We start from the raw sequence: 16,048 nt of genomic DNA on the forward strand, positions 1-16,048 counted from the left end.
TGGTAAGGTTTGTTGATTTTTTTTTTTTTTTTTAAATCTAATATACCCTAGCCCTTAGTTTAAGAGTGCCAATCCAATTTTATTTATATATATATAAAAATAAACTGAATTATTATATTCCGTAACCCCATGAATTCAATGGATTATGCCATAGGGTTTCCCAAAATAAGGTTTGTCGGTTTGTCATTCTTAAGAGCCATCCAATAATAATCATTTCAGCTGTCTTGAAATGGCTATACCCTTTGAGTGACAGATACCGCTTTTGATGGCACTGTAAGGTTAATTAAAGAGAGCAGTAAATTGATGCATCTCTAAAACAGGCATTTGCTGGCCAGGCTGACAGGTTGCTAGAAGAATTTAAAAAAAAACAAAAAAAAAAACACCCCAAAACAGCCCAACCCAAAAACAAAACACTAAAAATAAAATTGATTCAATAGAATTTTGCAAATGAAATAGAAAAGTGTATATATTTATATTATTTATTTATTGCTGAGAGAAGAGGAAAAGGGGGTGTTCAGTGAGCCCAGAAAGAGTTTGCACACTTGTGCCTTTTACCACATCATCCCCATTGTTTTTTTGTTTTTTTTACCTCTAAAGATCTATCTGGCACACAATGGGTTAAAGTCCTCCCCTTCTTCCCAACACACTATTCTCCAGTACACCCCCTCCTCACCCCCCCAAATATATATGATGATATGGACTATTTCATCTATTGATCAGTCTCTTTTCGCATGATTAGGCTGGTTGGAGAGGGGGGGACAGTGGGTGGGGGTTGGATGGTGAGAGACTGCAGAAACTGGAAAGTTATTCCTGCGTAGAGCAAAGCTCCCAGCCTCCAGCTGAGTACCAAGGGCTGAGCGATCAGTGCAGCACAGGAAGAGAGAGATCGGGAACTGGCTGGCTGGGGAGCTGGGGGGGCGCTGGGATCCTGGGACCCCCAGTGCGCTGCCCCTTTAAGGCACATTGCAGAGCGCAGTGTCGGGGGGCCACACTAGGCGGGGTTAAAGTTCAGCAGCCCAGCTCATGGAGCAAGTCAGCTCTGGCTGCAATTTGCAGAGTTGGAAATGTAAAAGCAAGAAGCAAGCTTGATTATTTTTTTTCCCTCTCTCTCCCTCTCTCTCTTTCTATCTGTCTCTCACTCTTTTTTTTCTCCCCCTTTTTTGGTGTTTTTTTTTTTCTTTACACACCTCCAAAACCTCAAAACCCCCCACAATTCTGTTTCCCCATCAAGCAGTCATGTACTCTCCGCTCTGTCTGACCCAGGTAAGCAGCTGGGGGGGTGGGGGGTGCCCTGGGAGTGGGGTTTGCATGCCTGTGCTTTGGGGGGGAGGGGGGTGAAGAGGTTGACAGGGGAAAGAAAGGGGGTGGGGGTGCTGCCTTAAAGGAGAAAAAGTAACTTTGTTTCATTTTTGGTGCAATCTTGCTCAGAGGTTAGGCACATGGCTAATGGCGCCCTCCTTTTAATTCTTTATTGTTTATGTATCTAAATACATTCCATTACAGAACTCTGTGCATTGTGCCCACTGGTTATCTACACGTGTGTGGGGGTGGTGGTATCAGGGTTTGGCAGATCTTGGTGCTTGTGCTTTGGGGGTGCCAGGAGGACTGAGACAGAAAGAGCAGATAGTCTGCAGAACTGTGCATTGTCACTTTGTGGCAATGACTTGAGTTCAGGTTTACCTGGCACTCCGATGGTTAAGGAAAATGGTGGTGATCATAGTGTAATAAAGGGGTTTCGCTTTTGCTGCTGTATGTATGCATTGCTATTTGCACAGCCAGATGTTTGCCTGTAGCTATGTCACACATGCATGCTTCCATAGGGAGATATGTTGCAGGACATGCTAAGCAGACTCGACATAATGTCATTGTCACTGGACAAGTGACACCAAGGTGTCATCACTTAGAAAGCTGGAGGTGTGGTGGCTGCCAGTACTGAGAGTGGGTCTCTGTGTAAATATGGGGATACATTGTTGTCTGTTGAATGTTCTAAGAGATGTGAAGCAGTGGACATGGTGACTTTTATTTCCACACAATGAGTGTCTGTGTGTGCATGTTGTAATATGTCTGTGACACTGGACAGTGTGTGGGGGCTGATGGCTGCTGTGCAGTTCCTAAATGTGTAGTTACATGGTTTGTATGGTGTTCTGATTTGTGTGTTCTTCTGTGTTATTGAACACTGTGTGCTGTTTGATTACCCCTTGATATTGTGTAGTGTTAGCTGTTTGTGTACGCTGTAGTGGGTGTGTGGCTGTTCGTTGCTTTACAGTGTATGATGACAGTGTGCTACTGCCCATTGCCTGTGTACACTTGTAGTTTGACACCGCAGGCTGTCTTGCTGTATTGTGTTTTTTTAATTGCAGTGTGTGTGCGGTGACAGTTGTTTGGTGTGATGGTAGTGTACTGTAAAGTGTGTGCTGGTGTTAGCTGGGTGTTGTGTGTGTGCGGTGACAATGTACAGTGTGCATGCAGCAGTACTTTGACACTGTGAGCTGTTTGTTGCTGTACAGTGTGTGGTGGTTGCAATGTGAGTGTATGCGAAGGGGGGGGGCTAGATCTGGCCATGGTCTCTCTCTTTTCTCAGGGCAACACAGAGCCGTCTCTCTCTCCCCCTTTGGTTGTTGCCTCTCTCACAGGGGGATGAATTCTTCGTGCAACTTTTTTTACCAGGCAGATATCACTCTGTGCGGCTCCAGATCTGTGGTAGTATTTTGCATGTCCTACTTCAGGCGGGTGCTGTGGGGTGACAGCCGGGGAGGTGTGTGGGTGTGTGGGTGTGTTGGGGAGGTTAATGGCAAGAAAGCTGTTTCTGGGTAGAGATGAGGTGGAACAATCCGTAATACTTTATATTTGTAATTTGACCACTGTGTAGGTACTTTGTATTCTTTATTGTATATATATATATATATATATTTTTTTTTTTTTCTTTTTTTTTTTTTAAGCAGTAACATTAAATGTCATAGCTCGGAAAAAGCAAACAAAAAGTAATATTGAGAACACGTTCTGTCTTTACATGAGGGGCATGTGACATTTCTAGATTGTAATAATCAGTCATTTAAAAAAAAAAAAAAATTACAAATGATACGTTTAAAACTTTCATATGATTTGCCAAAATAACAAATCGATCCAATCATTTATACTTCCCTGAAAAGGTAGAGTGTTTCGTGTTTCAATGCAAAGCTTGAAATACTTTCATACTACGTAGGGATTTTTCTTTTGTAGACGTTTTAGGGGAAAAATATATATATATGTATATTTTACGGTGCTTCCTTTTAGATTTTTGTTGATTTTGTTGATCGATTTAAAGATTCTCACGATTAAAAATAAAATATGAACTCAAAACCTTTTTTTTTATAAATACTGGACTTTTTAGGCCCCAAACTCAGTCACTTGTCAAATTACAGTACACATAATTATGCATACTTATGAAAGTGATCTATAGTAAAATGAAATATGTACGTATTTCACCAATGTGCGTATGAATGATAGGCGTCCTGTACCAGCTTCTTAGTATATTACGTATATTTTTACGTAGTAAGTAAATTACGTTTTTCAACTTGTTGACTATGACCTTAAGTCATCTATTTTTTTATTTTTTTTTATTTTTTTTTTAATATATATGGCTTACAATGAGGGCACAAGACTTTTTTAATGATTGTAAAAAGAATCAATAAATCAAGAAAGTGAGGCCACAAAAAAAATTAAAGTCTGCGGCAAACTGTAGATCCTAATTTATATTGATTTTGAAATGTCATCTAATAGTTGCCACAGAAAGTTTCAACTTTGTTTTGTAATTCATAGTATTTTGTGCAAAGTCTGTCTGCTTTGTCTCATAATATATAGACATGCATGTATATATATATATATACTTATAGAATGTATGGAGGGCTTGGGGTGAAGCTAAAACTATCTAGAAAAGGAAAAAAAACACAAGCCTCCTGCCGTCTTTATGCAGCTATTACTTTGAAAAGTTATACTGGAATGAAACAGGAAATTTACTTGTACAGTTTTTTATGTTTTTTATTTCCTCCGAAATACTGGTCTGTTTACTCTGTTATGGTATCGAGGAGTGTTGAAGGGGTTAAACTGAGATTTTCTCCGTTGATGAAAGGGGCAATCTAAAATACAACCTTTGCATTCCTGAAACAACACGCATTGCAACGAAGGATTAAAAACTGTGTAGAAAAGCCGAAGAATTGGCTTTGTTCACAAAGTTAGATTTTATGTTAGATTGTCCCCATGCCCTTCAGTACAGGTTGAAAATAAAAAAAATGGTGTAATTTATTACCTGTCTTGATTATATATATATATATATATTGTTAAAGCAAATTTGACTAAACGTGGTGATAACTTAAAAAAAATGGGAAGGGAGAGAAAAATCAGTTTATTAATAATATTTTTGGGGTACTGTAGTTTTCACTTCTGGTTATTCAGCTGGGACGTTGTTACTAAACTTTCTCTGAAGATTAAAATATTCAAGAATACATTTTCGCGTTTTCAGTGGCAGCTAATGAAGTACTTCTGATACTTTGTATACCAAGTTTATATCCTTATAAATTATTTTGATGACACGTATATTAAAGCAACTTGTAACCAAGCTTAATGCAGGAGTCTAGCCGTAGTACCTGAATAATTAATGTGTAGGTTAGGACACATATATATAGTTTATTTTGTCACTTGAAAATATAAATATTAAACATGTCTCCTCTGCACTTGGAACTGTGTCTCAGAATAGACATAGGCTGCAGTATCAGGTTAGGCCTTTCCTTGAGTGTAGAGCTGTTTTTTTAAAAAATATATATTTGTTAATATACCGTATATGTGTGTGTATGTCTGTATGTATTTATGTGTGCGTATTTGTATATATATAATATATATTATTATTTTTTAATCATCTTGTAGATTAACTCATAGAATGAAAGGCCTACATTGATTTTGGCCTATTATTGATTTTACCAAACCATATTATGTGAGGTTTACTGATCTATCAAACAATGCAAGATGCAAACTTACCATTCAAAAAAGTAAAAATATACACTAGTCATTGGAGGGACAAAAATCTATTTTGTAATAATATTTGACGGTCTCCTCCACCAAAATGTGTGAGTATTTTCTCCTCCTTCAAATTCATGGATTATGTTTTCTTTCTTGTGTGTGTGTGTGTATTGTGTTCATGTAACGTGTACGTGATATATATACTTGTGCATAAAAAGTTTTTTTGCGTGTGTGATGTGCAGTACCTATTAAGTATATTCAGTACCTTGCAGTTATAAGTTAACAGGTGGACGGAGTACTTTATATATTTTTTGCAAGTTTAATAATTGTAACGACGCAACTACCGTATATTGAAAACTTTAAAAGTTTGTACAATGTTGTGTACTAATTTTATAGATTATATCAAATATTCTATTCTATTAAAGAAGCCTAATAATATTTCATATATGGGAAAATATCAACAATAATAAAAATGTATGGTTTTTTTTTTTACATTTACCACCCTGTGTGTATGTGTATATATTTGTGTGTGTGTGTGTTTTTGTTTTTTTTTCTTCCTTTTTTTTTGCCCTCAATACTTACCTTACCAAACCGGTCATTCTGCAATCTTTTTTTCACAGGTCATAAAAATAAATGAACCACCATCATTTAGGAAATAATACCACGTTCAGTTTAAAATATTTAGAAAAATCCGATTTTTTCTTTTTTTTTAACTACATTGGGATTTATTTAGTAAACAGTAAATTGAGAGCTGTATATGATGGCTTCAAATACAAATGGCTTGTTGCATTTTGTCAGCTGCTTTGTTTTTGGTTCATCATTACTCACTGTTGAGTAGAATTCTCCATCATATTTATTGTATTGGCCCATTTGCTCACACCTTGTTTCAAAGGTCAATGCCTATGTTTTCTCAGAGCTTGTTTATATATGTTATTTCATTTATCCTCAACCCTTAGAACATGAACCTACGTAGCCATAGGGAGCTTAAAAATACGTGTAGGGGGGTCTGTTCACTAAACATTTAGCTGTGGAAAGCTGATTTGTAAAGTCCGGATCAAAATAGCTGCATTGGCGAGGTATCCCAGTTTAGTAGATTTTTTTTCCTAAAATTTCACCTCGGCTTTCATCTCACAGTATAGTGAGTAACCCCTCCCCCACTATGTTTAGTGAAATTGGAAACATGCCTCTTATAAATTTTATTTTAATATTTCTATAATCTGTTAATACTATCAGGTCATTACATCCCATGCACATGGAAAAAAAAGAGAAATTTTAATCCATTTCGATTTCAATGACATTCCTAGACTATTGTCATCATGACACGATAAACCCAGGATTAAGTCTATAAGCAGGTGTCCATGAGAAGTGCATTTAATTATGTAACACATTTGAGTATGTGGGATTTTTTTGTGTGTGCATTCAATAGAACTATATATGGTGGTATTCTAGTTAAGAATTCCCAGGATTCCATCATAATAAAGGTTAGAGATAATCCTTACAGCAACCATGAAAGTTTCACTGTCCTATTGATTTTTCGGTGTAAATATGCCTTATATCACATCTGATTTCCACTTTTAAATATCGTTTTTTGTCCATTTTCTGGGGGGGCAGCCATGGGCTTTTGTATATCACCAACAAAAGTACTCGACGAGTGCAGGAGGCAAGTCTATGACAAATGCACTCTTTCTGTCCTCAAATCACCTCTGTTTATCACCTTTATTAAAGTGACACAAACATATATTCTTCTTTATATTTGTCCTCTTTTTCACAACAAACCTCACTCCCAAAATATTGACAGTTATTCAATAAACATGACAATTTTGAAGTACTGAAATGAGAATTGTATGTTTTCGGCCAAGACTCTAAACTTATTTTTTCAAGCTCAGCTATTGCTCAACAGTTCCCAGTTTATTGAATAGCCCTGCCAATGTTTCAGTTTAGGTAAACTTACATTTGCCCATCGTATGACATAATATTTTCTGTTTTCCTACTGCAGGATGAGTTCCATCCCTTCATTGAAGCACTTCTGCCGCACGTCAGAGCCTTTGCTTATACATGGTTTAACCTACAGGCCCGAAAGCGAAAATACTTCAAGAAACATGAAAAGCGCATGTCGAAAGAAGAGGAAAGGGCAGTGAAGGATGAACTACTGAGCGAAAAACCCGAGGTCAAACAAAAATGGGCATCCAGGCTCCTGGCAAAGCTTAGGAAAGATATTAGGCCGGAGTATCGAGAGGATTTTGTACTCACCGTTACAGGGAAAAAGCCTGCATGCTGCGTTCTGTCAAACCCTGACCAGAAAGGCAAGATGCGAAGAATTGACTGCCTCCGTCAAGCAGACAAAGTATGGCGGTTGGACCTTGTAATGGTAATTTTATTTAAAGGTATCCCACTCGAAAGTACTGATGGCGAGCGGCTTGTAAAGTCTCCTCAGTGCTCTAACCCTGGGCTATGCGTACAGCCCCACCACATAGGAGTTTCCGTGAAGGAACTCGACTTGTACTTGGCATACTTTGTACACTCAGCAGGTAAGTACATTTTGCACTTTTTTAAAGTTCCTTACCTTCCTATAAATGTATTCTGGTTTTCTCCTATTTCTTGAAAAGCATGGAAAAGAGGGAGTGCAAGCATTTTCCTAAGTGATGACTATTATCCTAATTAACGTCACGCTGTCTACATCTATAAATTCACTGGTAGACCAATTGCTTCAAGCACTTTATGAAACATTGGGTGTTTTGTGCATAGATCACTTGTGGGGCAATATTGTAATAATGGAGCGGTTAGCAGTAGCATTCCATTGGTTTCCACTTTTATAACTTTTTTGCCCCAAAATATCTGATTGTACACGATCCCTATAGTGCTTTAATGCGTATAGATTTACTCACCCCAGTTGTATATACTGTGCAAATCATTATTAGGTCTTGGGCAATAAACTAAGACCACTAGCTTGTTGACGGAATGAACTAAGTGTTAAAAAATTGGTTGGGTTACCTGGTTGATTGCGTCAGTGTTTTAAAAGCCTTTGGGAGCACTTCTTAGTGTTGCTGCATCTTTTCGGTCTAAATATAGACAGTGCATAAATAATCCTTTTGCGTGGATAAAATACGTTGAAATATAAGGGCTTCAACATGTGGGGAGATGGAGACGAAGATTTATTATTTAGATCTTAAACAAATGAAAAAGTACAATCAATATGTAGGACGTTGCTGCTATTTAATGTCTGAGTGTACTTTTGTAAATTGCTACAGAATCAGCATCTCTATCCTTCTTCTTGATCATTACTTAGAAGTGATGTTAATGGCCAACCAAATAAACAGCTTATTTACCAGTTTATACCTCCGTTGCATTTTTAAACCACTAAGAATCCTATGAATATACTTGATTCTTAACTGTATATAATATCTATAATTCTTATTTTAAGTACGATACATGTTAGCTTGGCTTTTATAGTGTACTGCTGGAAAGGTCCGTTCAAAAGTATTTGCAGAAAAGATTTGTTTACCGGGCTAGACTGCAGCATTTCTTTGGCCTAGTGTTCTGCCAGTCGGGTTGTACTTTTTTTTTTCTTCCTAAGATGGTTTATGAGTGTGACAACTTTTTAGACCATTTTATGGAAGACTATGGTTTATTTAAAATTTTTCAGAAGGTTCTGCCAGTTTGAATCGTAGGCCTCAATTCTCCCTATTGGAACTGTCTAACATAAATTACGAAGTATCGTACCGCGATTTTTCATAAAATACCTATTTAACTCACCAGGTTTAAATCGAAATGACTTGTACGCATTCGCATAATGAGCTGGAAAGCTATACCTGCCAATATTTAATTTAACTACTTGTGTGCCTAATTTTCTTTTTGTTACTTTTTTTCCCCCTAAAATCAGTAAAAAGAGGATATTTGAAAAGTTAATGAAAATTTTAACAAAATAAACGGTCAAGTGATTTTCACAAGAATCCTGAATATAAATAAATTACCTATTGGGTGACATGGTATAAAATGTAGTTTAAGACGACGCGTAGCATAGGTTTTGTTTTGGTGATTTTTTATTAGTTGAGTGTGAGTTTGTTCATTGTTTGTTTTTATTTTTATTATTTTGTAGCCATAGCCAAAATTATACATTTTGTTTATATGGACTTTTTTTTTTTTTTTTTTTTAAATAATCTTTAATTTTTATTTATGTGCAGAGATATTGTTTTAGACTGGATGTGCTTTAAACTAAGCTGTGTATAATTCTAAACATGCATGAGGTTGTGGTGGGATTAAAGCTGTGTGCAAAAAAAGTTTTGAAAAACTGCTAATTAGAGAATGTTATCTGTCTAAACAAAGACAGATGTGGAATTATCATGCTCTAAAATTTATTAAGATTTAACTTTTTTTGTGTCTACACATGTATCGAATGACACTTTGAAACCTTAGTTTATTGCAGGGAACTGCTTTCACTTGTAGGAGTGAAGGATGAAGGAGAAAAAAAATATCAAAATTTATGCCTTTTCCATTAATGGATGATCAGTATCAGGGTGAGATGTTAAATCAGGCACGTGTCAGGTCAACTTTAAGTTGTGAAGGTCAGAACCTTTTGCCTCTAGGCAGTTGACCTTTGAGATAAAGTTTAACCTTTGATCATTAGTAGCCAGTCAACCACAAACTTTAGTTTAACAGCTGCGGTGCAACATTGGCTAATGTGGGAAAAACTAAGGAGTTCCTATTAAAACAGTATAATTTTTCTCAGATCATATTGGCATAAATTAAATAGCTAATTACAAACTGACAGTAGATGTTTTTATCCCCATATACATGTATGTACATATATTCATTTTCTAATATTTGTTTTGTGTTCATATTGCATATTAAAAAAATGATCTCATACAATTTTTAGATTTTTTTTTTTTTGACTCTAGTTTTCCATTTAATAAATCTAAAGACAAATACCTTAAAATATGAATTAATTATCCTATTGATTATGGAGAATTCATTTTAAAATATGTACATACCTGACAGAAATTGGGTTATAGTCTACTTGACCTTATTGACTGGGGAAATTGTCTGTGCAGTATTCAAATAGAACATACTTTTGTACTATATATTGTTGAGTATTGTTATTTTACCCCTAAATCCAACTTGAACTAGGTTGGCGACGTTGCGCAGCAATTCTAGTTGCGTATTGGCAGTGCTTCTGTTTTGTGGTCATATGATGATATTAAAATTCGAGATTGCGAATTGCCCAGATGGTTAAGCTGGCACATACGTGGGAAACGTTTGCCACTGCCGAACATCAGGTGTACAAACAGGATTTTTAATGTAAAAAAATCTATTTGTCTTATTGATAAACACTGATTTTATAATTGGAAAAAAATAGACATACTGTGAATAATGCATTTGAACTGTTAAGCGAATGTCAGCCAATATTTCTTGCAGATTGATAATGTGAGATTTTTTGAATACTTTGTTTGTGTATTTTTTATTAAATTTGTGTATTTCAACTATTTATAAATGGAGTCCACATACATTTGTATAATATAGAGAGATTCTATCCAGCACTGAAAAAAAAGGTTAGCAGATGTTGTTACCATTTCTACACTTTAACTAAACACTAAACACTTTAACTAAAACTGATAATTCTGCAACCGTAAGACAAGCTATGCACTTTGCGTATCAACAAAACGATGACACATTAAAGTACCAAGTGTTATACACTTTACATTCATATATGTAAGGAAGGTCCACCATCTTTACGATGAGACAATTGCAACAATCTTACTGCCCGGGTGCTACAAAAAATTATGTATCCAATGACATGACATCATGGCAAATTAAATTTACTGAATGCTAACTTTAAGACAGGTAGTTGGTAGTTTTAAAAGGCAGTTTTTGGAAATGTGGCATATTAATTTCTTGCATAATTTGTTTAATCAGATGTCGTCAGACTGCAACTCCCATAATTCTCCTCTAAGTATCTATAGTCTAATGATAGGAGTGGTTGAGTTCACTTTGGTGCAGCTGGTCTAACTGGTCTAAACAGAAAAACTAAAAATTTGCTTTTTGTATGTGGGGGGTTCTTTTTCTATTTTCCAGCAGGGCTTATTTTAAAAGCAACATAATGTATCAAGAGACGTACTAGAGCAAAATATTAAAACCGAGGTGATGAGAAGTAAGATTCAATGGGTATCCATGGTGACTGCTCCACTTCTAGAACTTTGCTAGTAGATTGCTTTGTACACCTGTACGTATCACCTAAACAGAAACTTGCCCTAAAACATGTCTCCTTGATTTTTTAAAAATGTTTTTACCTCACATGTTTATATTGAGGTTACATAGATTCTTATTGATCCATTTGGAAATCTGTAGTGATTTGGACTAGATAGATGGGCAGCATTTGGCATATTAGTGGCTGTGCAGCAGTATCTTTTTTTTAATGAAATGCCAACGCATTCTGCAGCATTGTACAGTGGCTTTTCAGAATAAACAAAAATGATGACATCCATATTTAGGTAAATGGGAACACAATGTGGAAAGTAACCTGCTTATATCAGTCAGTCAGTCTAGAACTGCAACTCCTATAAAGTGGAACGTACATGATCTCTGAGACTGCTTGAAGATGCAAAACCCTTTTTTCCCCCAGTTGCCTTTTCCCCTCAAAAATATTCATAGTGCATAATCCATTTGTGTTTATTGTTCCTCGTGCACAGCATAATGCAGGTTGCTGTTATACTTTTAACATTTTAAACTGGGTAAAACAAAATGTCTTCCAACTTTCTATTTGTTTTGTGCTTGTATCACATTTATATGTAAAAAAAATATATTTTTTTCTTTTTGTAAAGAATGGTAAACACTCCAAGGAATGATCATGTTTTTTTGACCCTGTAACAAATAGGATTATCTTAATGGGGGGTTGGGAGGGTGTAGAAAATGGGAAAAACAAACCCCACAAAAAGAAAAAAAAAAAAAAACACTGCAAACGTAATCGTCTGTGTTCTACCTACCTTAGTAGAAGGTTGTAATCATCCTATTGATAGCACTTTTCTCTAGAATAGTAATGGCAGACTCTGGGTTTATTATTAGCATTATTATTTTATTATTTTTATAGCGCCATCAGATTCCATAGCGATGTAGATGAGTTGATTGTATTTCCTACAATGCTGAGAACGATGGGAAATGTAGTTTATAACAAACATCTACAGCACCAAACTGAGTCTCTACTGTTCTAGAATATAGAAGTTTCCGTCAAATGTAGGAAAAAACACAGTTTTCACACTGCATGGAGACACTTTAGTTGTTGGGCATCCATTTAGAGTTAAAAAACAAACAAACAAAAAAAAGCGTAATTCCACAATTTACATGTATGCACATCACCTTCGTATATTTGGCACTTACAAGATAAAGGGGTCTTATATATACTTATGCCACGTAAACAGGTTTTAAACCACTGCGTGGACGGAGGCTGTAGATAAGCTTAACCCTTCCAATGCCAGGACCATTCAAAGACCTTTATTAATGGTGGTGTGGTGATGCTGTTGATGTTTTAAAGGTCCTTAAAATGTGAAATTAAATAAAAATGTTAAGTATGATAAGTAATTCTGGCACATAGTGTAGCAATCTTAAGAAACATTTCATCTGTGATTGCTCTACTTTTAGAACCTTTCCACAGAGTTACTGTTAATACGTAACCATCATTCAGTAGGGGTTCATCTTTAAGGGAAAAAGATACTAAGCCTAAAAAGAGTTTGTTTTACTGACAATATACATAGGCTGAAAAATGCCATAAAAATAATTGAAGACATAAACTTTTCTTTATTGGATTTTTTTTTGTGTTGGGATGTTTTCTGTTTATATTTATAAACCGATGGATACAAAGTAGCGGCATTGTCTGTTTGTCATCAGCTGAATGCTATTTAGGTTTACAAGCATGATTCATTAAACCTAAGCAGCGTTCATAGAGGTAAACTACCATACACTGAATTCGTAATCTCGTGCAGAAGAAAGTATTTGTGTGCGTGTGTGTGTTTTTATTTGTTTATTTTTCTGTATGTGCCATATTACTCTTATTAAGGTATCATGGCTAAGAGAATGATGATATTTACCTTGTGCCTGTTATAAGTCAGATAAAGATTAAAAAGGAGAATAAATATGAATTGATTAAAACGACTTGCAGTAGTCTCCCAACCCCTGCTTTACAGTAAGTGACACTGAATGGTGTACAGCTGATTATATCCTGAATAGTGCCAATTACAAATCTACAATTTTCATAATCTTAGACCAGCCATGTGTAGACCACAGCTAGCATGTGCATCGGGCTCACAGCCTGTATCCAGCAAGGCTAAGCTACTTCACAATCTACAAGCACCGCCAAGAGAAAGAGAAGTCGGCAGAACCTGCTCAGCAAAGTAGTAGAATTGCTGATTAGTTGAGGTAGTTATTAATATTATTTTTTTTTTTATAACAAACGTATAGGACAAGCTAAATTGAAATTGATTTGCTACAAATTTTACAATATGACAGGAGGCTTCTTAGTTTGCTTAATCTCTCTTTACCAACACCACAACAGCAAAGAAACATAGAAAAAACCAAAATAACCAATCACAAGAGAGTAGGGTTTACATGGGGTATATTGACCTAAGCACTTCCTCTTTCTTTGCTGCTCCATCAAGCAGACAGGTCAAAATATATAGTGAAATAAATATTCTGCAATGTAACTAATTTACATATACAATTCTTTAATCAGAAATCAACTGATCACTTTTTTTGTTTGACCAGTTTGGTATAATGTCTTGAGCAGGTAGCAACATTACCACTTGCTAACTAGTTGTTGGCAAATTAATATCCAGCCTGGGCAAGTAGCAATTCTCCCCTCGTGAGTGTGCCACGGACTCTTCGAGCTGGAAGTGTTGAGTAACTCTTCGGCCTGTTTAATAGTGTTGGACTCAATATTTTGTGCCATGATCCACAGGATGAACTCTTGCGTATTGTAGTGGTTTTTCAAGTTTTGTAACAAATGCCTTCAATGACAACTAGCATTATCTCCTTGATACATTTAAAAAGGGAGTCAACTGTAACCTTGAGTGTTCAGTCTTAACTTTTTGTCATTGTATTCAATTACATTTCTTCTTTAAGTCTTACAATTAAAATATAAAAGGACTCGGAATATGATGTTTGGCTGGGGTACAGCTGCGTAGGACGGTCACATATCTTTACACACAGGAAATGTAAGCCATGCCATTTAATTATATTTACAGATGTTCGACTCGGGAAAAGTGCTGCAATCCGGGTACGGTATTCCAAGTTCATAAATTAATTGTAATTGGGGGGGTAGGAGATATAAACAAATTAATTAATATTTTTTTCAACATTTAAGAGTAATTGAATAATTTATGACTAATCATATAACGGTAAATATTTAATTATTCCATTATCTCCTTTTCTTTTTATTATTATTCTCCACCAAACTTCCTGAAGCACCAATATCTTTATTCTTATTGATTATAATTCTTTCTATGTTTTCTGCAGCAAAAAAAGTCTAAAGCTTCAAGACCAGTTCTGGGGCAAAATTTTAAAACTGCAGCATCTAGGTGCAACACTCCATTGGTATCAGTGGGGATCATGACAATTTTTAAAATCACAGTGGAAACCAATGGATGGTTCTTGGTTTGGTGGTTTTCCCCATACTTGTGCATTACGCAGAACCATTATAGAGTCAAATAACAGAAACTAAAAATTGTGTTGGGTCACACAGGTATTTTTTTTATTTTTCAGATCAGCTGGGCTGTGTGAACTACTTCAGTAACTAAATCATTATGCATTCCATTGATAAACGGTTTTGTCCTATAGATTTCTAACTGGATAGCAAATGTTTTGCACGCTGAAAGAGTTTTGTTAAGGCTCTGTTAGTTCTATCTTTCCAGCCTCCTTTCCAGTATGTTATGTTTCGTGGTACATAAACTGGTATATATACCTGCTTCCAAAGAAAACCATAGATGTTCTTTTACTAAAGCCTGCTATTTTGGGGGGGTTGTGTTTTACAGTGATACTGTACACTTGAGAAAAAAAATTAAATAATAATTCTTTAAAATTGTTTTTAAAAAAGGGTTTAAATAAAAAAAAAAGTAGTCTTGCTTCATAAGACTTCCAAAAAAAACTTCAGAAGTTGCACTGGTAATGATGTACATGATAAATTACCTGCAACTGACGTACCCCATGGAGTATCTGTACCTACACCATATCAAAATAAGTGGCCCTACCTTACATGGCTTACATGACGCATGTAACCCCCCAGATTATCTCATATACCAGAATTCCCCACTAGGGGATGCTACAGTAGTTATATGGTGGAGTGAAGGAAGTACTAGGAGGCAGAGTTGAGATGATGGCCAATGCTACGCGTCATCCATATAGCTTGCCTTGTTGCTCACTGTACATATCTGTTTATTGGATGGAATAACACAGGCATATAGGATACTATATCGCCATATATACACTACATGTATGTCTTCTTTTACATGGGGAGTATGCCGTATACATTTATATGTCTCTTCTTAAACCCACTTTATGGATTTAAGACTGGGGGATGGAAGGAGGTCACTATCTTGCCTTTTATATCGGGGGGGTTAATTTTCCAAGTGCCAAACTGTTGGACATTCCCTGAACTCCTAGCTAAGACTTAAAGAGGATGAAGTTCTTGTTTTGTTTGAGGATGCATCAGTACATTTTTTTTTTGAGTCAGAGAAGCAGTTTCAAGTAACTTTTTTTTAGAGAAAGGGCCCTTTGTAGTTGGTTACTGCCCAACAACATCGCTATTGTTAAAAGTCTGTCGGGGAAAAGATCGTCTCCGCAATGCTTTTTATTGTGCAGTTAAAAAAAAAATAGAAAAAATTCAGAATGTCTGTGCGTGACTATGTCCCCATGTATGTGTTTTGTGGGTGGCATTTGAACTGCTACGTTTTTCAAACTGCAATGCACGCAAGGTTGGTGTCACCGTAAACCAATATTCCCCGACAGGCTGTTTATTAAATGGATTCCTTACCCAAATAGAACGCTCAGGACAGACGTAGAAATACAACAATATTTA

At 35.9% G+C, this 16,048-nt stretch overlaps 1 protein-coding gene across 5 annotated transcripts in view; it reads left to right on the plus strand.

Moving 5' to 3' along the window:
- The first annotated feature begins 1,092 nt into the window (after nt 1-1,092).
- NFIA (nuclear factor I A) overlaps nt 1,093-16,048 on the plus strand; it is a 270,440-nt gene continuing 255,484 nt past the window's right edge. For 2 of the 5 annotated variants that reach the window (XM_063428056.1, XM_063428057.1), the window contains exons 1-2: nt 1,093-1,263; nt 6,989-7,520. In XM_063428056.1, coding sequence (XP_063284126.1) covers nt 1,237-1,263; nt 6,989-7,520 — 559 coding nt within the window. In that variant the 5' untranslated portion in view covers nt 1,093-1,236. Of the gene's footprint in view, nt 1,264-2,480; nt 2,701-6,988; nt 7,521-16,048 lie in introns of those variants that run through there. The other 3 variants (XM_063428053.1, XM_063428054.1, XM_063428055.1) reach the window with 2 other exon arrangements.

The sequence above is a fragment of the Pelobates fuscus genome, chromosome 7 (assembly GCF_036172605.1).
Source record: "Pelobates fuscus isolate aPelFus1 chromosome 7, aPelFus1.pri, whole genome shotgun sequence".
Classification (NCBI taxonomy): Eukaryota; Metazoa; Chordata; class Amphibia; order Anura; family Pelobatidae; genus Pelobates; species Pelobates fuscus.